Source organism: Lissotriton helveticus, chromosome 10, assembly GCF_964261635.1.
Source record: "Lissotriton helveticus chromosome 10, aLisHel1.1, whole genome shotgun sequence".
NCBI classification, from domain to species: Eukaryota; Metazoa; Chordata; class Amphibia; order Caudata; family Salamandridae; genus Lissotriton; species Lissotriton helveticus.
The window spans coordinates 921967654-921992933 of record NC_136071.1 but is presented as its reverse complement, the minus strand read 5'-3'; the positions used below and the strand labels follow the sequence as shown (position 1 = coordinate 921992933).

The 25280-nt window shown below is 43.1% G+C and overlaps 1 protein-coding gene across 1 annotated transcript in view; it reads right to left on the bottom strand.

Annotated features, from left to right (window-relative positions):
- Positions 1–25280, bottom strand: part of CUBN (cubilin) — a 1583269-nt gene that overhangs the window by 1284431 nt on the left and 273558 nt on the right. Inside the window, exons 18-19 of the mRNA XM_078663578.1 lie at positions 11276–11432; positions 4020–4198 (exon numbers count right to left, since the gene is read on the bottom strand). Coding sequence (XP_078519704.1) covers positions 4020–4198; positions 11276–11432 — 336 coding nt within the window. The remainder of the gene's footprint in view (positions 1–4019; positions 4199–11275; positions 11433–25280) is intronic.

Here is a 25280-nt window from a genome sequence, read left to right as displayed (position 1 = left end):
GCTGGTCCTGATATGGGCGAACAAACAGCCACGAGTTTCCTGGCAGGTATTGACTCTGCCCTTTACACAGGGTGGCTTGGGGGCACCGGACTTCGAACTCAATGCTTACAGTGCGCAAGCCCAATACCTATATTATTGGCAACATCCGGTTCCCTATCAGCCGCATGTAGCGATTGAAATCGATAGAATCTCCCCTCTTCCCCTAAACACGGCAGTTTTTCAGCCCTATAAACACCCACGACAAGATGTTGACACCGTTGAGAGTGTACGATGGGCTTGGGGTAAGACAGCAAAGAGAGCGCACATTACTAAATTATACGCCCCATCAATGCCCTTGAAAGGGAATCCATTGCTTACACCTCTGACGGATGAGGCAATAGCAAAAAGAGCACAGTCGCACAACTTACACAAAGGGGGAGACCTATACCCGGCAGGGGAATTTCTAACGTTACAGACTATGTGTGGCGCGGACGCCCCCACGGCATCTGATACCTTACTTTACTACCAGTTGAGGGCTGCATGTAGAGCCACTTATGGCAACTTTCCCAGTGAGCCCCCTATGCTACCCGCGCTAGAGAACGTACTAGCAAATGCCTCGCCCTGCAAACTGGTTACGCGTATATATAGTATAACACAGAAAGAAAATCCACTCACGAGTATCAAGTCACAAGAGGCTGGAATAGCGAGGCAACCTCGGACATTACAGAGGAACAGTGGAGCTATTGCTGTACCCAGCTGAAATATCTATCGCCCAACTACAGGCTCAGGCTCATCCACTTTAACTACCTACATCGCCTATACCGAACACCCACTCAGATGCACCGTATGGGGCTATGCGAAGATGACAAGTGCTGGAGATGCAATGTACATACTGCCAACTTCACACACATAGCATGGGGTTGTCCTGTGATCTCACGGTATTGGGGGAGGTCTTCACACATATTGAGCACATAATAGGCACTGCTGTTGAGAAGACGATCAGACTGGCGCTACTGGGGTATGTGAGAGATATTCCGGTGAAGCGGCGAAAACTCGCTGCACTGCTGCTGCTGCTGCTGCTGGCTAAACGACAGGTGGCTATTCACTGGCGGAAGAGGCAACCGCCGGCAGTAGCGGCCTGGTTAAAGGTGGTCGTATATTGTAAAGATCAGCTTGAGGGATATTGGGAACAGATGCCGGGGAACTCTAGACCGGCGGATATATGGTCCCCATTTGCGGACTGGTTGAGACTGAGAGGTGCAGACTTTCAGACGGAATAGCCAACATTTAAACAATCACTATTCAGCCACATTCACACTGTAGAGGGTAATTGTAAGAGACGCAACGTATATCTACATTGTACATACTGGCAGGACATATGGAGGGTGGAAGGAATTGACATGCGAGACACCGCCAGGTGTCATTTTAGGTAATGGATTAAGAAATTGTCGATGCTGTGCTCCCTGAGGTTCCATATTGAAATATAACACCTACGATTACATTTCTGTGTACATTCATCCAATTTTTTATTACGCTGCGTGCCCGCGAGGTTGTTGGCCGAATTGCTGTGTTCTTAGATACTACACGATTGCTGCCGGCCTACGGGTTGTAGGCGATGAGCTGTGTACTGTATGATGACCCAATAAAGGTTTTTGAAACGCAAAAAAAAAAAAAAACACGCACACAAGGCACTCCCCAACAGCAGACCAGCATACCTCAACTGACGACTCAGCTTCCACACCCCCAACCGCCAGGTCCGCTCTGCCGACCTCGCCCTTGCCACAGTCCCCCGCATCCGAAGAGTGACTGCCGGTGGCAGATCGATCTCCCACCTTGCCGCCAATACCTGGAACATCCTCCCCATCCTCCAATGGCAGACTCAGACCTTCTAACCCTGAGAAGAATCCTCAAGACCTGGCTATTCGAGCAGTAGCAGCACCCCTGCCCCCCCCAGCGCCTTGAGGCACTCATGGGTAAGTAGTGCGCTTTACAAATGTTCTGGTTGATTGATTGATAAATGTAAGTGTTCAAATGCCCTACATAAGCTAATATTAAACACTTTCAGACAGCATGTGTGTTCTTGCCACTTGGGACATACCACTTACAACAACGCAAATGTCAATAATACCTGTAGTTACTGGGGGGCGTGGTCAAAAGAGACTCTGGAACTTGCTACCGCCAAACATTGGAAGAATATCATTCCCGTCAAAATTCAAGAAGGAAGCTAAGATCTTCCTAATGGGTAAATTCCTTCCATAACTCACTACAAAGGAATCACCTAATTGTCTGACTATTGATCATCATCCGCTCCCTACGGATTTATAATCAGAGGGCCCCTCAAGATTTCTTTAATGAAGCGCATTGGGATCTATTAAATCTTTTCCATGGTCCCCTATCATGTTAAGCTACTGAGGCGAACACTCAGCTAAGCTAAATTTGATGGTGAAAAGGAAATCTGTTATTTGACATATTCTTTCAGTGTAAGATATTATTCTAAGTGCTGATATCTCTTTCTGTCCACTGTTTTATATTGTTCTTCACTAATAAGTTCATGATGCTTGCTATTGCCCCAATCGGGACCGCTATATCTCTGTTAAGAGCTCTGACACCCTAACGGGTCATGTTCACACTATATAAATCACTAAATAAATAAATAAGGCCACAACATCAGAACCTTTGTTCCTTGAGGACATAACATGCTCCGGACAACAAACCAATGGATAACCTATGCGAAGCCATGTCAAATTAAAATAAATGTTTCAATCTTTGTTTGCTAATGGCTTCATCCGGCGAACCCATGATCATCTTCAGGAGTTGTTTGTTGCATTCACATGCTTAAACCCCTCTGTACTGATTCATGCCTCTCAGTTAAATTACCTTCAATTAAAATGATGGCTTCTTTCCAGATAAAAAAATCACCAGACCATTGGTGTGCCTTGGCACATCTTCACCACATACAACGCTTGGCCTCCTTACCCTTTGAAAACGAATTTTAAATGTGTTTGCCTTCTAACTTCTAAAAAAGATGTTTAATTTCTAAGAAGAAAATAAGTCTAATGCCCATAATCTTTCTGTAGGAGCCTACTCCCAAATGCTCCGAGTTTCTGAATATCGAGGTGGCAAAGTTTTGATTTACCTCATGCCTCTTTCTTCCATCATTCTACACAACCTTTCTTTAGCTTACTCCTGCACGTTCGTTGTCATATTTGCTTTTTCTGTTTGTCTATATTTCCCTATCTTGCGCTTTGTCCTTTTTGATCCTGTACCTGCCTTTCTCTCTCTCACTGTGGGTCAAAGTCTGATTATGAAAAATATGTTCTGCTCCCCAAAACATTGGTGCCAGTGCCTACTGCCTGCAATCACCAAATTAGATTAAGCATTGAAGACAACCATGCTTGATCATTAAAGCAAGCATGAACAATGAAATGATTTACAACAAATTGTTGAATTAATCAGCCATAGATTGCTTCCACCAGCATGCACAATTGTGCCAACTTCTGGGAGTATGGCTGCATTTTAAAACAGGCTTCACATGACAAACCCTCTGCTTACGTTCATCTCACACTGTTCCAAGTTTGGTCAATGTTGAAAATCACATGGCATGTAACAGGATCATGCGGATGACTCTGGTGCACCTTCACCAGACCTAGTAGAGGAAGAGCGGAAGGTAGAGAAGAAAGAAGGGACCTTCAATCACAAGACCGGTCTCCATTTAGCAATAGTTTGCTTTTTCTTCTTGCCACTTCATGTTACTATCTCTTGTCGGTATGTTACTCCTGTATTTATATGGTAAATAACCAATTTTAAATGATTTCTTGGGTAGGTATCAGTGCTAATCAAGTAACAGTAACCAAATCATGGCAAGTTTGTATCTCCCCGTAAACATGTTCGCATTACATTCACATTATTGTATTTGCTTTTTCTTTCGGTGCAAATAGTAATTTCCTGCTTGTTCTATGGTAATCACAATTAAACACAAAGTATGTTGTGTTCCACACAAATGTATAAAGTGATGCAAGATGTTGTGATCCTAGGCGTACCTCTACATATCCAGAGCCGCAGTCAGTGAGGTTCCCCATGATGAAACCAGTGAAGGTGAGGCGGACGACTTCTCCTTCAGGCTGGGTAATGATCCACTCACAGATCTTACCATGGGGGTAAGCATTGGGGTAGTAAGGGGATCGAATTTCCCCCTCCCCAGATTGCACTCCCCCACAGGCTGAAAAGCAAGCACACAACAATTATTAATAATTTCTTCTTCATCAGCGGGGTTTTGCAATAATGAATCACAAAAATATTGTGGTAAGTTTATATGTGCAGTATAGAGTTTCTTTACTTAACGCCACATATTTGTATCTCGACAATATATCTTTAACTTACATAGATGTGGAGTTTAGAATGGTTAGTTTATACACATTAATATGCACTTACCTCTTTGATATATTGATCCTTGATATTTTGGAAACAACTTTCTTGCAACTCAATATTCAGTACAAAATATTCCAGACTACAAACAAGTTTACTGTTGCAATCCTGGTTAGTAGGAATGCACTAAACCTTTCCAAAGTGGAGTACCACAATAAGAAACATTAAGAAAATATTTTCTATGTGTTGACCTACAATGACAAAGGGTCAAATTCACAAACGTCTAGCCATTACCCATAACATGCAGACTGTTTTCACAGCCGCCACATGCAATGGGTATTCCCAGACAAGGAAATATAGAAGAGCCTCTTTGATACTGAAGGGTGCCCATGACCTAAATGTATTGAGGTCCTGGTGTGAAGTGTGGATGATCACTTCAAATTAAAGAAGTGCAGGCAATCAGGATCTGCCTTTTAAAGTACTGCTAGCCTTGTGAGCATTCACACAAATGTACCATGCTTTCCCTACTGCACTAGGAAGTTTACATCTGAAAGATCTAAGAGTGATTGGTACAGAATGTATTCATCCATGAGAGCCCATATTTTTTATAGAGTTTTTATAAGAAGAGAAGAATTCACATGATAAATATCTTCCATTTGAAAATAAAATAAAACAAATTAGATTATGAGCAAACCATCATTTCCTGGCCCTGACTTTGTGAAATTTCTGGAAAGCTGAAATTTCACACAGGTAGGGTTAGACGAAAAAGGTTTATACCTGACATGTATGAAAATACTATCCATTTGTGCAACTATTTAAAATAGTTTTGCAAGACTTGACCAATATGATTAAGTACCTTATTTGACGTTCAAAATGTGGCGGATATTCTGTCTGCCAAAATATTGCCGATGGGACAACTGTCACATGTGCGATGGAATATATGATTTGCCAAACTCTAAATAGGAGACTTACAGCCTTATATTGAGGTTGGCATACAGGATGCTCCATCAAAAGTGTTGAACATCCAATCAGATTACAAATATCATAATAATAAACCACACAAGGTATCTGCCATGTTTGTGATGGAGTATCCCGCCTGCCAAAATCTTAATGAGGCATACTGTCTGGAATGTAAACTAGATTGGGGAGTTGAGGTTTAGGTAAGCAGTCATGTATTAATATTGCTAAATAATTTATCCTTTTATTAAACAAACACTGATGCAGCCATTGCAGTGGCACCGTGGCCTCTGAGGCTGCCCTGTCAGAATATTGCAAACTCAGCGCTTGCTTTGGGCCTGGCTTTGTGTTTACTCTTTGGAGAGGATGTGAGGGGTGGGATACAGAGAGAGTAGGAGATAAAGGAGAAAGGTAGAAGAGGAAAGAAATTAATGAAAACAGGGGTGTAACAGAAAGCAAGAGAGGAAAATGTAACAGAATGGAAATAGGGGATAAGGATCAGAGAGAAAGGGAAACAATGCAAGTATAAGCAAAAACGGACAAGAAAAGAGGAAAGGAAAGAGGCAGAAATTATAATGTGAGGTAGAAGTTAAGGAAGAGTAAGAGGCAGAAGAGAAGGAAGAGAGAGACGGATAAAGGGGATGTGGAGGAGAGAGTTAAAGAGAGGAAGGAGATGAGCTGGCCATGGCAAGAAAGAGGAGAGAAGGAAAGACAGGTTGAATTGGGAACACTGAGACTCGTAAACAGGAGCACAGCTGTCATTAGTGCAGCAGGTGCAGTGGAACAAAGGTTCAGGAAAGTGATTGACCCACTGCTCCCCGATGACATTTGTTTGGGGTTGCATAAGTGTTCATGACACCCAAGCTATGCCAATGAGACTGAACAACCCATTTGTTATTAGTAAATCTTCAGTTCCCATTCTCTGACCCCCATAATGAACCATATTTAACGTTATTATGAAAGTTCACTTCACTCTAAAATCAAGCTGATGGAAGAGAATGCACTACCAGAGCAAACTCTAGCTCTATTAGGCCAATTATACAGCAAAATGGTAAGCTTTAATGGGCATTTCTGCAAGATGAAAAGTGCAAATTAAAAGCATCAGATCCCTGATGAAATTGAGATTTAAAGCTGGCATCTGTGGGGCATCAAACGCTGTCAAACAGTGTTTTAACCCATTTACCACGGGAGCAATTCTGCCGCGGTGCAGGGCGTTCCATCGAGTGGGCGGGGCCACGTGGGCCAACGGACGTGCGCAGCACTACCGAGGTAGTGCTCGCAACGGCCGTTGGCTGACGGGTGAACTTAACGGGTTAAATGGGCACATACTCGGAGGTGCTAATTACCTGCACTCATTACCTCTGTTAAGTACTGTCCCACCACTTCTCAGCAGAGATGCATTACTATGAATGGGCGAGTACAGACACTTCCCATTAGGAAATAAGCATTCTATTTAGGGCAGCGAGAACCTGCACTCGTGTGCATCCATCTCAAGCACTGCTGTTAATTTTGTATTTTTAATGTGTTCTATACCAAGGGTTGCTATTTCATTGAGACTGCTAGGTCGGTAGTATCCGTAGCAAATCTAGACCATATTTTTGTTAGCACTTTGTTTGTATTTAGTGGTTGAGGCAGTGGGTGTTGACAATGGAAGTGCAGAGAGCCAGACCTCTGTGTGATAGCTGCTAGGGTCATACCTGAACTACCACAGAGTTTCAGCTTTCTGAAGAAACTGAAGATTAAGGGAGAGGTGGGTTGTACTACTGTGACTAGAGTTTGTTGGTTCCTACTTCTACTAAAAACCCACCTGGGGATAAGGAATCATGTATACAGAGGTGGCTGGCAAATTCTGAAAGGTGTGGGCGTATAAGACTTAAATATGCTTATAACGCATGGTAAATGCTTTATAAATAGAATGTGCCCCGAACACCTTTGCAGTACGTGCATCATTTTGCAGCAATAGGTGGAAAATGAAATTTGTATTGCAGAGGTGATCAGGGCACAATCTATTTATAAAGCATTTGGCGTCTGTTAAAAGCATGAGACTGCAAAAAAGCCCCATAAATCTTACCTTGGCATCTGGATTGTCCTGTGTCACGCTGCTCAGCTGACAATGTGTGCATGCTGTTCCCACAGGAGATAAGCCCTAAGCATCACAGCCAATACAAGCACTGCTCTAATGCTGTTTAGAGTATTAAACAGCAGAAGAGCAGTGCCAGGATTGGCTGGGTCAGGCAAAGACAATGTTGCTTCGGAGAATGACTGGGCTATGTCTCTGCTTTATCACCTTTACAACATTGCACCTGGAAGCCTGAACTGCGCATGTGAGGCTGGCCATAGTGAAAACATCGGACAATCTCACATGTGCAGTTCAGTTTATACTGCCTAGTGATTATACCAACACATCTTTGATAGGAATGAGCACTGTGGCCCCAGCATCTAACAGGGAAAAGATGAATGCCGGTTCTGGGGAAGAATAAATGGGTTTAAAGCAGTCTGTCTCCGGTGCTGTGGCTCACAGTAGGGGGTCAAACCCCCTCGCTCCCATTGAGAAACTACTCCTGCATGTATCACATCAGTCAGTGGAGGAGCTGGGAGTCACTGATTAATGATCCACTTAGACATCCAGGGCCCAATTCACAAAGCTATTTCCACACCTATACCACAATAGGTGCACAAATACCTCCATTTCTGAATTATTATCAATATAAGGTTTATATTCAGACGTACAAATTTGAGGGAATTTACAATCAGATGCAAGCAATTTCCCACCTTGAACACAAATGTAAATGTGTACTTAGAAGCTGTGGTGGAAGTCGTTTCTTGCTAGGGAAATGTATCATTTTGAAGAAAAAAGGACGAAAAGACAATGCACTTCAACAGGTAGCATGCATATATTCACATATATGTGGTAAAGCATTTGAGCAGAAAGAGATTCACAAAAGAATTAAGTAACTATTCCAGGGACTGCTTCCCAGGGGAAGTTGATTGTGAAATCCTATGTGAATTCCACGATTATCAGAAATGTACTCTAAACGTAGGTAGAAACCTAAATAGTAAATTTTCAATTACATTTATTGTGACTTGAGCCCTAAACATTAATCATTACTTAATAGGCACAGTAAAATATCACATTGTATATATTTAAAACAGCTTGTAAAGAATTAACATTGGTATAAGGCGTGCTCACTAACCAGAGTCATAATTCATGCGGCAGGTTAATAATTTGTTTGGGCACCAAGCTTCTAGGCTGCATATATTGGAACCTGATTTAGAGTTTGGCAGACAGGTACTCCTCTGCTTCAAAGTGACCCTTCGGGGGACCCGTAGGGAATTGCAGCGCCAGCCCTACGAGGAGCAAACGCCCGATGATGAAGCATGACACTCTTCGGGGTGTGTGAGGGCAACAGAGGAAACAAAATGTCTTTCCCTCTCACAGTTTTGGGTCTTCCCTTCCTAGGAATCACTTTTTCTTTTTCTTCTATCTTTTTAAAGTATGGGTGACTTTTTGCACCCCGATGCATGGGTGACTTTTTGCACCCTGGCATAGGAACTTTGTCCTCTTTTGTTATATACTAATATTAGGAGCACGGACACTGGACCTTAATAAGCTCCTTGGTTCCCCCCTCTTTCCTTTTGATAAATATATTTAGCACGGCTGTTTAGCCGAGGGACCGTTAATTCTATCCTTTTTTCTTGCTTTTTGTTAGGCACACGAGACAGGATCACATCATTAGTGGGACTTGGATCTACAGCATACCTGGCCTCAATTGCCATGGTGATGCCATGGTTGATTATTTGCCACACTTCCGTAACTGTAGATGTGCAGAATGTATCCAACGGATAACCCTTAAAGATATCAATGTTACATTATGTACCTTTATATCCTAATATTTTCAAGAAATTGCTGGTGGCCATTGGAGTGTTCGTTATTAGGTAGCAGTATCACAGGGCTATATCTCTTGTAGTATGAGGTGCGGTCCAGGTATGACATTAGGACAACCCTTTAATGGTAATTTATATGGCGATGAAGGGTATTGTACGCAAACCATTTGGTGCTGTAATTGGCAGTACTTGTTTGGGCATTATTGGCGACAATACCCGTTCTTTCATCTTGTAGTGGGCCATTGCGCATGAGCGGGGGAGGAGTGTACCTGAGTAATGCTCATGCGCAATTTACTTTAGCGCTCACACATGCGCATTCAGTTGCTTTTCTCTAGGACTACCCGGAAAAGGATACTGCCTATCACCTGACCCGGTCCGTTTATTTAAACCGGCGGTTTTGCCGATGCTGATTTTCTTGTAAGGAGGCAGCATCCGCACTCATTTGTAAGTACAACATAGATGAAATGTCTGGCACTGTGAGCTCTCGGCCCAGCACTTTTTATGATTGGCTAATGTGCCTCTATGCTCCTGTTCATGTGCTTATTGTTTCCACAGCCCGGCTACTCGCGGGCGTCCATTATTCTGACCACGTAGGATCTCTACACGCAGTGCTTGGTGAGCATTTTCTTTGAGTACTGGTAATTCTACAGTTTGGACGCTTGTTTTAAGTAACTAAACTGTGACAGGATGTTTTGTTTTATGGGGCACATAATGTGTCTCGAACCAGATTGAGGGCCACGTAATCCCTCCTCTCCTCGCTACACGCTATGTAGGGTAGGACTCCCTCTCTCCCCCCCCCTTTTTCTGCCTAGTTACGATTGACCTGTCTTGTGTGCCTATCTACTCAATTGGTTATGTGTAATTGATGTACACACAGAAGTGGTACATGCTGCGGCATCAAGTTGTTACTGATGCTGACCTATTACTTTGTCTTTCTTTTATTTTCATTTTCCTAGGTATCATTCAGGAGTGGCTCCCACCGAGTAGCTGTGACCATTATAAGAGTATAAAGGTTTGTACTCCGCCCTGATTGAGATAAGAGGGGTCATTTTTACATTCACTATTTCACGTGCACTTTACTTTTATTTGATGGTCCTGACGAAGCGCTAACGACTTTTTGGCAACGGAAGCGCGAAACATGTTGACCTTGACAATAAGCACCTAGGCAGAATAGGCCTCTTGGGTCAATAATTTTTAGCAGTATTGACTGCCAAGGGTATACTTTTGAATCTTATTGCTGCATGTTTACCCTTGCATTATTTTTAAATTATAACACTGGCACGAATTTTTATTACCCTCCTTTTGACCCACTCCCCGCATGCACCATCCGGCATTCCTCTAAAAAGATCTCCGACAAAGTGACCCTTCGGGGAACCCGTAGGGAATTGCAGGGCCGGCCCTACGAGGAGCAAACGCCCGATGATGAAGCATGACACTCTTCGGGGTGTGTGAGGGCAACAGAGGAAACAAAATGTCTTTCCCTCTCACAGTTTTGGGTCTTCCCTTCCTAGGAATCACTTTTTCTTTTTCTTCTATCTTTTTTAAGTATGGGTGACTTTTTGCACCACGATGCATAGGTGACTTTTTGCACCCTGGCATAGGAACTTTGTCCTTTTTGTTATATAGACAGGTACTCCATCACAAACATGAAGGATATTCTGTCCACCTTATCACAAGTGTGTTTTATCTCAATGCACTTGTAATAAGGTGGAGAAGAGAGTGCCACGTTTCAAGTCCCAAATCTCACCCTTAGTGTCTATCTGAAGAGAAACCAGTTAGTGACCGAAAAATTACTATGTGACACCGGACAGCAGAACAAGAAATGTTATTGGTTACACACATGTTGAAGGGTGGATGGGAAGGGAGGTAGGGGATGAGGAACAGAGGGAGAGAGGAAGGGAGAATAGACAACTGTACAGAAAGAAGTTTGGAGTGATGACTAGGTAGATTGACAGACAGATGGGCAGACTGAAGGATGGATAACACCTGATTAGGGGTTTAATGTTATATCTAAATCATCATGTATACAATAGGAATAATGCGTCCATAACAACAAAACAGTCATAATTATTTGGAGGATGTTGCTTACCAATTTGATAGATTGCCCTGAATTTAGCTTTTGTTGCAGAAGTATCAGATTTAAATCTGACCCATAGATTGTTGGAGCTTGAAGTGATAGAGGCAGGAATTGTACTGTTGCAGTATTTCCCGAACAATGCACTTGTCTCACTTGCACCATCTCGGACCTAATAACAAGACCACAAGGAATCAGAATGGAAACAGATGAGGTAGGATAACAGGGATCGAATATTGGCTCATCTCAAGGTAATTTTACCATGAGATAAAAACAGAAGCACTTTTTATGTGACTGTGAGAAAAAAAGAAGTACACAGGCATAGAGAGTAACTCTGCTAATTGTTTGAAATGGGTAATATGTTATGTATACATCGTTAGAGCAACATCTGGGTTGTCAAAATCCGGCTCCTCTCATTCCTCATTTCACATCAGTCCTTCATTTTTAAGAACCCGTTTGTCAAATTATATTTCTCGCGAATGTGAGAAAAGGACAGATGTCCAAACTGCAAGTTAACTTTATTTAGTTTTCCCAAGCTAACCAAACCAACCTTAATGTCCCAAAAACCTAGTTCTTCATGGAAGCTTTCTTAATTGTAATTGCATTTATATAGGTCCTATGTGACAAGGCGTTGAAGCGCTTTTGGCTAAATTATTGTCTATTGTTCAACGGCAACAAAACAAAGCAACTTCAAGGGCACTTGTATAAAACAAAATAATCATGAAAAAAAATTGCTTTCAGCTTACTCCCAATCCTCAACCAACCTCCACATTTCATCTTCTCCCAACTTCATCCCATCAGCTGAACTGTACATGTCATGTTATCATGTTGTTACCTTATCCATCTCCCGAGTAACCCATCTCCAGGCACCTATGTTCCCTCATCCTTAACCTTACCTTCATGTATGGACGCATGTCTTAAAGCTGCTTAAGGAGGTCTTAAAAATGCATATTTGATGCTGTAAATAGCTCCTTACATTTGTAAATGCACTTATTCTGTTAGATGATGCGGATACCTTAATCAAAGAATGCAATACTCTGTATCTGATGAACAACTCCTAGGAGCAACTTATCATGATGCAATAGTATGCCCACTTGAAAATGGTCACTTTTATCATTAATATTATTTTTAATTTTTAAAATGTGGAACAAGAATTTAAAATGTGATAAAGCTGAATTTATCAGAAGGAAATGCAAAAATCACGACAGAAAATGTATCATCTTACAAAAATATTATTTCACCCATCCTTGTTCAGAATATCAATTAATAAACTTAAAATATTTGATATTATCTTCTGCTGAAGTGAAAGATCTCAAGATTCTTTTCAGTCATGTATCTAATATCTTAACTACGCATATAGCGTGTCCTTAACAAACAATATTTAATAGATTCCCCTATTCCATCGCCATTTTTGGATAACTGTTTTCCAGTGTGTCATTAGCACAAACGTGCAGCAATCGTTGCCTGCTTAATCATTACTAAATTTAATCGGATACATTTCCTAGATCAAAAATCGTACAGAACTGGATATAAAGCTAGCACAGAAAGTAGCATGCCCATCTGAGCACATCTATTGCAACTTGAATTAGAACTCTAAAATTTAGCACTTCCTGCCCAATACCAAAACAAACTTACTTTGCTAAAATGATGTGTCTTTTCAGGTTGCCGACATCAGCGATTGTAAAATCATTTGAACAGATGCATCTAAAACGGTCTAACCCATTTTTCCTAATTCTTTTGACCCTTTTTTTATCAGAATCTTATCAGAGGTTGTCTAGGTCTAACAAACATTTGCTTTATATTTAAAATTACCTTTTTTTAAAAACGACTGAAAAAAGGAAAATACAAGAAGCTCATAGTTTCAGTGTTCCTCTGTAATCATTTTATTAAATAATAACAAACAGACAATTTGCCCAATTTGGAGATTCCACTTCTCTTCTGATGGGCTCTGTGAGCCCGTCGGAACGGGAGCAGAATAGTAGTCCCTTCAATGACGGCGGCACTAGGCTCGGCTCCGCCGTCAGGATTACAATGTCGGTTTCCGGCAGCCAATCCATGTCGGAACCGACATGGAGTCTGTCGGAAAGCGACTTTGGGCACTCCTAGCAGGGCCCCATTCCCCCGGGCCCTCCGCATATGGGCCAGGGGGCAACATCCCTGCACCGTGTGGCAGGCATCGTGATGTGCAGGGATGTTTACAAACTTTCATTTTCCAATGGCAGATTGTGCTGAGGGAGCTTTCAGCCCGCCGCACAAGCTCCCATTAAAAAATTGAAGTCAAATTTAGGGTTCCAGAACCGCCGATCTTTCGCACAACAACAACACCAAGTATGTCAATTACCCTATTAACATTCTTTCTGATGGGTAACTCATTAAGTATATTTGAAATAGTATCTTTATTCAAGGATGCAGAATGGACTTCCTCTTTGGGGATGGAACTGGATAAATCTGCTTGCAGCCTAGAAACGCCAACATCATTCAACTTTTTTAAACACAGTTTCTGCATGCTATTCGTTCAGTCCGCTACCCCAAAGAATACATTAATCATTGATTCTATTTGAAGGTAGAACCATTGTTTGAAATAATTCAGTTTTTCCATGTAATAAATGTGTGCTTTATCATATACCACATGCCATATATAGAGAGAGTAACAGAACATTGTAATTATCTAAAAATCAAAGGCTCTAAATGTTCACATACAACCACAACCACAAAATGTCTCAAATTGTTGGTAACGTTAATAGCATCAGGAGCCATCTTTATTCCTGGGTCCAGCTGATTAACGGAGTTTTAGCACATGTTGATCAAAAATCCACCCACTGCTAAAAAAATCATTTAAAATTCCTAGAAATATACCACCTTCCTTTGTAAAAGTCTACGAAAACAGTCTGCATATAATACGAACATGCTGGCCTCACCTTCTATTGAAATGCCTCAAATCTGGCTCTTCCTTTAAGAAGATTGCAGCAGGTTGCACACAGAAATCAGAACAGTGGGAATAAGCAACATCCTAGCACGACTGAGGGAATTCCAAGGTTGCTGTTGTCAGTCTGGAAAACATTGACCTATTCTTCCCTCTCTAAGATGTTTTTGTACCAAACAAACAAAATATTCAAAACCTTCCAAAATAAAGAGATAAAAACAAACTGGTGGCAAACTACTTTTCACACCGCCGGTGCTGGGACACTGCCACTTGAGCTGTGAGGGGGTCGAAAGTGGACTGAAAGTAAAATAACAGTAGTTTCAAGAAATCGAATACAGTTTAAAAAGAAATATCAAAGCACGTGCATCTTTTTAGGTCGAAGCTTATTAGACAGCACAGCTGTCTCTTTGCTAACAACATCTTGGGGACATTTTGAAAGCTTCCCTGGAAATGCATTCCGCCCATTGCTTACCATTAGCTTTGTGTTTTGTAATGCTTTCTATTTGCTGGCTTTATTTCTTGTGTGCTGTACAGCTTTAGTTCTTCCCTTCTGTGGCTCATTACATATTTATTGTATTCTTCCACCAGTACTGCTTTCTCTATAGGAGCCTTTAAATCTTGCACTTATCTTGTCACATGTGCTGTGCATTAAAAGTCAGAGGTCAAATGTCATGCTGTGCCTTGAGGGATCTTGGTGTATACTTTTCTTTCTTGGACCTCAAAGTGAGAGGATTTGTGACAATCAATCTAATGTGGGTATGCTGGCAGAAGTCAGTACAATGTTATTTTTTCATAGCACCCTAAACAACTTAAAGGTCTGTAAATAAACTGTGCAGATATTTCAGAATATAGAAGAAGTAGGAAAGCACAAATGAAGCACATTGTTGGGGAATTCAGAAGTGTGGTGCAAACAAGTATGTTATTACCATCAAAACAAATCAATACACTCTGAGATGACCTTTCCACATATTATCATTTAGGCGCTGTATACTTTTATCAGTAAAACTGTATGGCTGTGCAAATGTAATGGCCATTTCAATCGGAGATGTGTTGTTTGTGCTGGCAGTGCACTACCACACCATGCATACTTCACTTTACCTCACTCCACTCTACTCTGCACCACTCCACGCCACCGCGCTCTACACCATTCCATACTACGTCACTCCACTTGACACCACTCCACACTGCGTCACTGCACTCTACTCTGCACCACTACACTGTACGCCATTTCACTCTACACCTCACGACTACTCTGCACCACTCTACTCTATGTCAAAGTGCTCTACCCCACTGTACTCTACTATGCACCACTGCATCTTTGCAACTGCACTTTACACCATTCCAGTCTAGCCTACTCCACTCTATGGCACTCTACTCTGCAACACTTCACTCTATGGAAATGCACTATACTCTGTACCACTCCATTTTACAGCAGTGCACTTTATGCCAATCTACTCTACACCACTCTAATCTACTCTGCACCACTGCACTCAACTCCACTGCACTCGAAACCACTGTTCTTTAAGCCAGTGCACTCTATCCTTCAACACTCCACTCTGTGGCACTCCACTCTGAGCCACTCTGCTTTACTCTGCACCACTCTATGCCACTGAACTCCACATTAACGACTGCACACCGCTGCACTCTACGCCACTATACCCTATTCTGCAACACTCTACTTCATGCCGCTGCACTTTACGCCACCTTACTTTACACCACAGTCCTCTGTCACTGCACTCTACGCCACTCTATTCTACTCTGCACCACTGCACTTTATGCCACTGCTCTCTATGCCACTCTACTCAGCACCACTCTACTCTACACCATTTCACTCTGCGTCAATGCACTCAACACCACTCTACTATACACTGCTGCACTCAAGAGGCTACTCTGCAACACAGCACTCTTTGCTCTGACCTTTCTGCCACTGACCTCTATGCCACTCCACTCTATGCCACTGCATCCTACTCTAGGCTACTCAACTGCACTCTACATCAATGCACTTTATACCACTCGACTCTACGAAACTCTGCTCTGCAACACTCCACTCTACTCTGCACCGTACCACTCTATGCTACTTCACTCTACGCCATTCTACTCTGCAATACTGCAATCTCCACCACTAAACTCTAGGCCACTCTACTGTGCACTTCTGTACTCTATGACACTGTTCTCTACTATGCACCAATTAACTCTACACCAATGCACTGTACGGCACTACACTCTACTCTGCATCACTCTACTCTATGCAAATCCAAAGACACTCTAATCTACTCTGCACCACTGCACTCCACACTGCCCTGTGCTACTCCACTCTACTCTACACCGCTCCACCCAACCATGCACCACTCCACTCTACGCCACTTCAATCTACTCTGAAGCAATCTACTCTTAGACACTGCACTCTAGGACACTGCACTCTAAGCCACTCTGTGCCACTCCACTCTACGCCACTGCACTCCACACCACTGCAATCTATGCTGTACCAATCCACCCTTTGCCACTCTACTATACTCTACTCTACACTGCTCTACTCTACACCACAGCACTGTAAGACACTTTGCTCAAAATCAATGCACTCTATGCCACTGCACTCTAGGCCAATCTACTCTGCACCACTGTACTTTACGCCGCTTCACTCTAGGCCACTCTACAACACCATTCTATGACACTACACTCACAATACTCCACTCTGCTCATCCCCACACATGCTGGCTCAGCCAGCAGCTGAAAAATAAAACAATATTGTTTTATTGTTCAGCTGCTTTTTTCAGCTGCTGGCTGAGCCAGTAGGGTGACGCTACTCCGCCATTGCGGAGGAGCCTCTCTAATAAGAATGTGAATGAAAAGTGGCGAGAACTCACGACAGAGGCGTGTCACTCAGGAGCATTAACTCACAATCAGAGGTATCTGGGGCCAAAGCTGATGAAGCACCATATTCAGAAGTGTTTTTTTTTTAAGATAACTGAAAGGGCCTGTATATTATCTGATTCTGATGCAGGGGTTGCTGAATACTAATGCTTCCTATTGTTGATTTCATCGCATGCCTTTTTCTTCAACCAACCTACACTTCATGAGTCACACTTGCAGGTTCTTTTTCATCCCTGATTTCTCCCTTTGTCAGCGTTTTCCTAACCTTCTCTTCCTTCTACTTTCACCCTTATCTTCACTTCTCTCTCTTGCTGTTTCTAAATAAAAAATAAGTTCCGGTCCCCATAAATGAGTGCAGGTGCCCTGCACCTGAAAACACAGGCACACAACAAGCATTATATACATACACTCATATAAGTTTCAGCTCCCTGACAGAAGTGCCTGTAGATCTGTGAACCAGTCTCCCCTCTGAGAATCATTGACCCTGATGCTGGCCGCACGAAGCCAACAGCAATTTTCATCAAATCAAAAACTGCCAACAGCTTCTAAAGAGGCCATCTAATGCCACTGAGAAGTTGGGTCTTTATGTTTCAACATATTTCTCCGTAGACCCAGAATGGGTAAAAATCTCCGATACATCAAGCCCATGAATTTTTAATGGGAACCTATGAAAAATAACAAACGTAACCTGCACAAATTACACATTCTTGCCAAAGTATCACTTGTTGAAAACTGAGAGTTAGTCAGTGATGAAGTGATGTTCTTTGGGAGGCACATCCTTAGGAAGGAACACAATTCACTGCCCCGAAAAGACTGGTTTAACAGGAAATAAACCATGAAACAATGTGAAGGTCTGAAATCATGCAATGCCAAAATACCACTGCAGAAAATGTATTTTGGTCTCAGCCAAGGGAATACTATTAATACAGGATGACGTTACATTGTTATATACAAGGTTCTTTTTCGTTGACTTCCTCCGTCCAGCTGAACGTTTCTTCCTATTCTCAGAAAGCTTTCCGTTCACAGATACTAATAAAGTAATTCATACTTATATTTACACACACTGTGCAAACTCATACATCTGTTGAAAAAGGTGAAAGGACTAATTAAAAATGTTTCCCGAAAACACTCCTGTGATAAACAACTTGCCTTACCGGCTCATCTTCCGGGACCCTTTTTAGGTCGAATCTAGAGACAGCGTGTATGTGCTGCTCTGCAAGGCATGCTGTATTGGAGTATGTGCTTGAAGCCCCGCACACTCTCCGCCCATATTTGTGATTGGCTTGTGTCATTGTCCTTCGTAAATGCTGGCTTCCGATTCGTTAATAGGCTTGTTAGTCCCTCCTTGGTACAACCTTGTCTGCATTTGTTACCTCCCATAATGACTGGTATTTTTACTTTGTCTGCATTATAAGTAAGTGAGCACTATTTTGTTATTGACTAATGGGGACAATAGTGGCTGCTTCTTGTATTTGCAGCATGCCCACACAGGACAATGGCATCCGCTTTTCGTATGGAGCGCTATGCCACTCTAACTTTAAAAGTAGCTGCCCCCTACCTCCACAGCACTCATAGTACAATGGCAATGCTTTTTTTTAAAATTACTGATGAACGCGGCACCCGCTTCAAGGACACCACGCTTTCTTTCAGCTTTTATTTCTTTTTTTAATAAACCTGAATGCTATTCGCGGCACCTGTGCTTCAGGGAAATTGCGCTCAGTAAAAAGAATGTTTTACTTTACTGGTGAGGGCAGCACCCGGTTTAGGGACACCACGCTCTGCAATACAATAGGTCTAGCTTTTGCCAGACTTTGACCTATTGGTATTGTAAATGGCAATGCCTTTTAATATTGTAAAAGGCATAGCCATTTACAATGCCAATAGCTAAAATTCTTGCAATTGCGAGACCTATTGCATAGTAAATGCTTTTTGTAATCAATGACTTGCAGCCTGTCTCCATGCTCTGCTACCTTGTCTGGACAGTACATAGGTGTCTCGATTCCTTGCTCTACAAAGTCCAGCAGGCACCATTTTGTGGCTCAATTTGCTGCCCCACTCCCTGCTGCAAAACCATCTTCTGCTTCGATGCCCACTCATGCTCCCTCCACCATTCCTTCCAAGTCCACATCACGTGCTATGACCTGCTTACTAAACCAAAGACCAAATCCCCCACCCTCTAGTACTCTTCAACAGATCAGTTCAATGCTCTATTGGAATGACCCCTATGAATTACTCAGCCCTTCCTCTTTAGTTTTACTTTGTTTCCCCTCTCCGTCAACCCATGAAGTAGACTCCCTGCAATACCCCAACTCTAGTCCCCTGTTTATGCTCACCTGTTTATTTTTACAATGTTTTAAACTTAGTTGTAAGCAGAACTAATTTTATTAGCCCTGCAAGTGTATACTTATTCATTCACACGCACAAATATGTGGAAGGAAGTTTACAAAGCACAGAGGTGTTAATGGCGGCTCCCAACAGGATATGCACTTCTCACGGTTCATCTGTAATGTAATGTAATGTAATGTAAAAACTCATTTTTATAGCGCTACTACCACTCCAAGGAGCATCTTGGCGCTCAAGCCAACCCAGCTCGAAAGGGTTGGTGGACTGAGAGCAACACAAAGCACATTACACACTCTACACTAGAGCCCTACATGCAGCATCAGTAAGGGAAAAGATCCAAGTCTTCAAGGATTTCCTAAAATGGCTCTCCTTGGACATGAGTCGAAGCTGAAGTGGCAGTTTGTTCCAGGCCCTAGAACCCAGGACAAAAAGAGATTTTCCACCTTTGGTGGCCAGTCTGAATCTGGGAATTACCAGAAGATTTTGGTTAGCCGACCTCAGACAACCTGCTGGCTGATAATGTTTAAAACCCTTGGACAAATATCTGGGTCCTTGTGACTGGAAGGCTCTAAAAGTGATAACAAGCACCTTAAACAGTACACGCTTGTGTATTGGTAGCCAATGGAGAGTTTTTAGTGCGGCCGAGGCAGATGACTTTCTTGACCACCGAAGTACTAAACGGGCAGTGGCGTGCTGGACTAACTGCAACCTGTGAAGCACTGCTTTGTTGGTATCTGCATACAGGCTATTGCAGTAGTCCAGTCTAGATGTTATCAAGGCCACTAACACTGTTTTCCTTGCTGTAAGAGGAAGAAGGTCAAAAAACTTCCTAAGTGATCTAATAATGTGAAAGCACATGCCAGCCACACCTACCGCTTGCTGCTTGAAAGACAAATGGTCATCAAACTGGATGCCCAGGTTACGAGCAGATGAGATGGTATTTGGAGGAGCTTCAGCATCCTCGGGCCACCATTGTTTAGGGGAAAACAGATTTTGCTGGCCAAACGGCAATATTTCCGTCTTTCCGGAATTACATTTGAGGTGATTGTTATTCATCCACTCAAATGTGGCCGAGAGGCAGTTTTTAAGGTTTTCCTCTGCTCCAGGTAGCTCCCTGTCCAGTACCAGAATCAGCTGTGTGTCGTCAGCATATGATATTGTGCTGATCTGGTAGGAGGCAATTAGATCCATCAGGGGAACCATATAGAGGTTAAAAAGTACAGGGCTCAAACTAGAGCCCTGAGGGACCCCTGAACTGATGACTTTTTCTTAAATTTGCCTAATACGGTGACTTGGCGTCTCAGGTTGAGGAAATTCCTAAACCACGTCAGAACCACTCCTCCTATACCAGCGTTACCAAGACGGTCGATCAAGATTGGGTGCGAGACCGCGTCGAAGGCCGCCGATAGGTCGAGTAAAATCAGGACGGCCTTCTTCCCTTGGTCCATAGCCATTCGCAGAGTCTCCGTCGTAAACAAAAGAGCAGATTCGGTCGAATGTTTGGACCTAAACTCTGATTGATTTGTGTGCGGGATGTTATTCTCCTCGAGAAAATTCGTAAGTTGGACATTGACGAATTTTTCGGTCAGCTTGAACACCACAGGGAGCAGGGAAATGGGGCGCAGGTTGGAGAGCGTGGTTGGATCCGGTAGAGCCTATTTCTGGAGTGGAGTAACCGCTGCGAGCTTCCAGTCGCATGGGCTTTCAGCAGTGGCAAGAGATGAATTGATGATGCTATTAATGATTGGATTTACATCCTCCACCAGTGTCCGTAGGACCATAGGTGGAGAAGGATCAAATGTGGACCCTGATTTGTTTGCTAAGATGGCTTGATGAGACTCCTCTAAGGAGATGGGCGTAAATGAATCAAAATGGATGGTATTAACTAGATCATGACCCCGCCCCGCCTCTTCAGACTTCAACGGGTTGAGTGGCACAGAAGGAAACTACTTCACGATGTCAGCAATATTCTTCTCAAAGTCGTCAGCAATGGCATTGCAAAGAGATAACGAGGGGGGGATTTTCTGAGACAGTGCTGTAGGGTTAGTAAAGCTGGTGACGATCTTAAAAATCTCCTTCTGTCCATTACCTGAGCAGGTGATAGCCTCTAGGTAGTGTGCTTTTTTCGCCAACTTGATAGCGGCGTGGTACTTCCTACGGGCAGCTTTAAATGTGTCCCGAGCGGCCACCTCATAATTTCTTCGCCACCTCCGCTCGAGAGATCTCACTTCGCCTAATTCCAATTTGAAGGCTAATGAGAACCACGGGGCGCTCTTTCTATTTTTGCCACAGCTTGGCTTATTATACTTCTTCGCTTAGGGCAGAGACGTGCCAAAGGTCGCCATCCACTCATTAAACTGCAGGTTATCAGTCCGAGTGTGACCAGTTAATACAGGTTTACTGACTCTGAGTTTCTCCAAGAGATCTGACCGGGTGAGTGAATTTTTCCAGTCAGGTTTACGACTGGCAGTACTTCAAGCTGTGAGCTACTAAAGTAGAATGAGCCCACACTCTCGTCATCACCAATGGCAGGAATCGGCGCAGCCATCTTTAATTTATCTCAGGTTATGCTTAGATTAGGTCAGTACTTGCATTTTTTCAAAATGATGGCATGATAGCGAAGGGTTTGGCCCAATAAGGACAGGTGCCTAACTTGCTTAAAAATACGTTTGATTAGTTTGTTTCTAAACAATATTGCGTTTTTGTCTAGCCAAAGCTGCACAAGGAGATCCTCAGCATTTCAACCCTACCATTAAGTGCGATCTGCTGTTTCTGGGCAAGTTGTATTTTAGAACATCATTAGCAAACATATTGTATGGCAGAAATAGTGTGTCAGAAACATCGTTAACAAAACAAATTTACCAACTGGGTGTAGATGATCTACTGTTAACTGGAGTGGAACTAGATATTGGTCAATTATGTTCAGGACACAGCATTTCTGTCAGATGATAATTTGGTTAGGATATTCTGGCATCATACCTACTCAGTAGAATTTTAAAATAGACATCAAACTGCTAGCTGTCTACTAAAGCTCACCCGAGCTCACAGGCCATTGTTGCGGCCTAAAGCATTGTCTCCATAATGTATGCAAAGTAGGGTTCCTGTTAGAAAAAATGACAACTGTCCAGGCACTGATTTTTTTCTCTTTTGCAATTTTATTTAAGCAGCCTTTTCAGTTGTCCAAAAACGTTAGCTATCTATTGTAGTGTCTTGCAAGTAAACAATGACAGACCCCTTTTGGTTCCTGATGAACTCCGTAGAACTATGACGTAATGAATAGATTGTATTGCCGTGAAGGCTACTTTAGAATGTTGAGTTTGCAGCTACACACATGTGATAAAGATGTGTGATACCAAGCTACGTGTGTGGTGTAGATATTGGCGGGTACACCGGCTGGGATGATGCCACATCCATAATTAAATCTTTATTTAATTTGTGTATCAGTAGGTGGAGCCCGCTACGAAAGTCTACACATTATCTACATTATTTTACCCCATTTACTTATTTGATGATCCATGGGGAGTCTGTAACGTAGTCCAATTTCAGATCATTTACATTTTTTAACAGTCATAATCTAGCTTCCATCAATACGGAGCAATCTAAAGTCCTCTGACCAACCCCTGATGACTTTGTCTGGCTTTACAATCATATTTTCCATCTTATTCAGGTTAAGGGTTTGCCAAGCAATGCCCTGACAGTCCTTTAGGTCTAGCTCTCTGAACAGCACATCTGTGGCACCAGTGCTGTGAAGAGATTAGAAGTGTGTGTTTTCATGGAAGAAGAACTCACAGTGACAGAATACTTTCCTGGACAGCCTGACCTGGACCCAGACCCACTGGCATGTCAGGGGGCCTGGACTTCCAGAGCTGTGTTAAAATGACAAAACATAATCACAAATGCCTGGATTATCCCACAAGGTTAATGCAGTGGTGTAACTTTGGCAGGTAGAATGGCCCAGAGGTGTAAGGTGTCAAATTCATTCCAGTAGGACCATCACGGAACTACTTTCAGTGTAATGGAAATCAACAAAAGTTACAAATCAATGCGTTCATAAGCATACCTTTAAAGGGCCCTTGGACACCTGTCACTGGAACCTAGCAATACTTCGCTGATGAGCCCTATTGATGGCAAAACTGGTCCTGGGTTGCTTGTGTTCCGGTTCAGGGAGGACCTAACCATGCAGTTTGTACTGGACTGTTTCCACTAGAGCAAAGTCAAAACTGATTCGCATATGGTGGGTCCACACTGAGGTGGCATGGTGGGCGAAAACCATGGATTGGGATGTGGTTCCCAGGGATTACCTTTGGCTGAGATTAGTACAAGCATTCCATTGATTACATTGCTTTTGATGACCTATGTGTAGCAGGTAGGCCCAGCATTGGTCGCATGCTCACTGAGTCACTGTAACCCAGCTATACCTGGTTGATGAGCCCTAATAAGGGTGAAACATGTCCTGGTTGCTTGTGTTCCTGCTCAAGGAGGACAGGCCTGACAGTTTGGGCTGGATTGTTCTCATTGGAGCAGGGGGGTCAAGACTGATTTGTATATGGATAGGTCCAAACTGAGGTGGCATGGTGGGAGAAAGATGCAGCCCCAAGCTATTGCCAGTGGCTGCTTTTAATTTGAGCATTCCATCATCCACTTTGTTTTTGATGCCCTAAGTGTAATGAGTATGTCAAGATGTGGGTCCTTTATTCACTGTGTCACTGCAACCAAGCTATACCTGGCTGATCAGCCTTGTAAGGGCGATACCAAAACTGGGTTTCTTGTGTTCTGGTTCAGGGGAGACCTGGCCTATCAGTTTGTGCTTGATTGTTCCCATTGGAGCAGGGTCAAAACTGACTCACATATGGCTGGGTCCAAACTGAGGTGGCTTGGTGGGTGACAAACGATGGCTTGGGATGCAGCCCGAGCGATTACCGGTGGCTCAGATAAATTCAAGCATTGCATCCATCACTTTTTTTTCCATGCCTTAAGTGTGACAGGTATGCGTACATTTGGGTCCTGTGCGCACAGTGCAACTGGAACCAAGCAATATCTACAGTGGCGTAGCAAAACCTGTGGCCGCCCGTGGCGGTCCTTGCTTTTCCACCCCGGGGGCCGCAGGTAAGAGCTGGGATACTGGCGATCCCTGCTTTGCCACCCCGTGGTCCACAGGTAAAAGCGGGGGGGTGGGTGCTGTCGATCCCTGCTATGGCAAACAGCGACGGTCGCAGGTAAGAGCACAGGGTTAGCGGGGATCTGCCCCCTATCCCCCCCCGCCCCCGGCTACGCCATTGAATATCTTGCTAATGAGCCCTAATAAGGGTGAAATCGGTCCTGAGTTGCTTGTTTCCATTTCAGGCTGAACTGTTTCAATTGGAGCAGGGTCATGTCTGATTTGTTTATAGCTAGGCCTAAACTGTGGTGGCATGGTGGGTAAAAAATGATGTATTGGGTTGTGTCCTGAGCGATTGCCATAGGCTGTTTAACTTAAGAATTCCATTCATCATTTTGTTTTTGGTGACGTAACTAGAGCAGCTGGTAACATCTACTTTATAAGACAGCTCAGGGAAAACTTCCTAGAACTATTTCAAGAAAATAACTATTCTACGTTTATATTAGAACGTAAACTGTGGAAACGGATTTGGCTCATGTGATGTCATTGAATGCTTCATTTCCGACATCTGTTTTCTCACTTCGAGGCGAACCAGGGCCCTAAACTGATTGTTCCCCATGAACAGCAGGAAATATCCATGGTTTTCATAGGAACCAGATAGTTCTCCTGGTGCCAGTGAGAGGATGTTTAGTAGTAGATAATGTCAGACCTCTTGGCTGCAGGACTGGGTGAGAAAGTGAAGTGGATATGCTTCTCAAGAAGAAGCCAGCCTGCCAAGAACATTA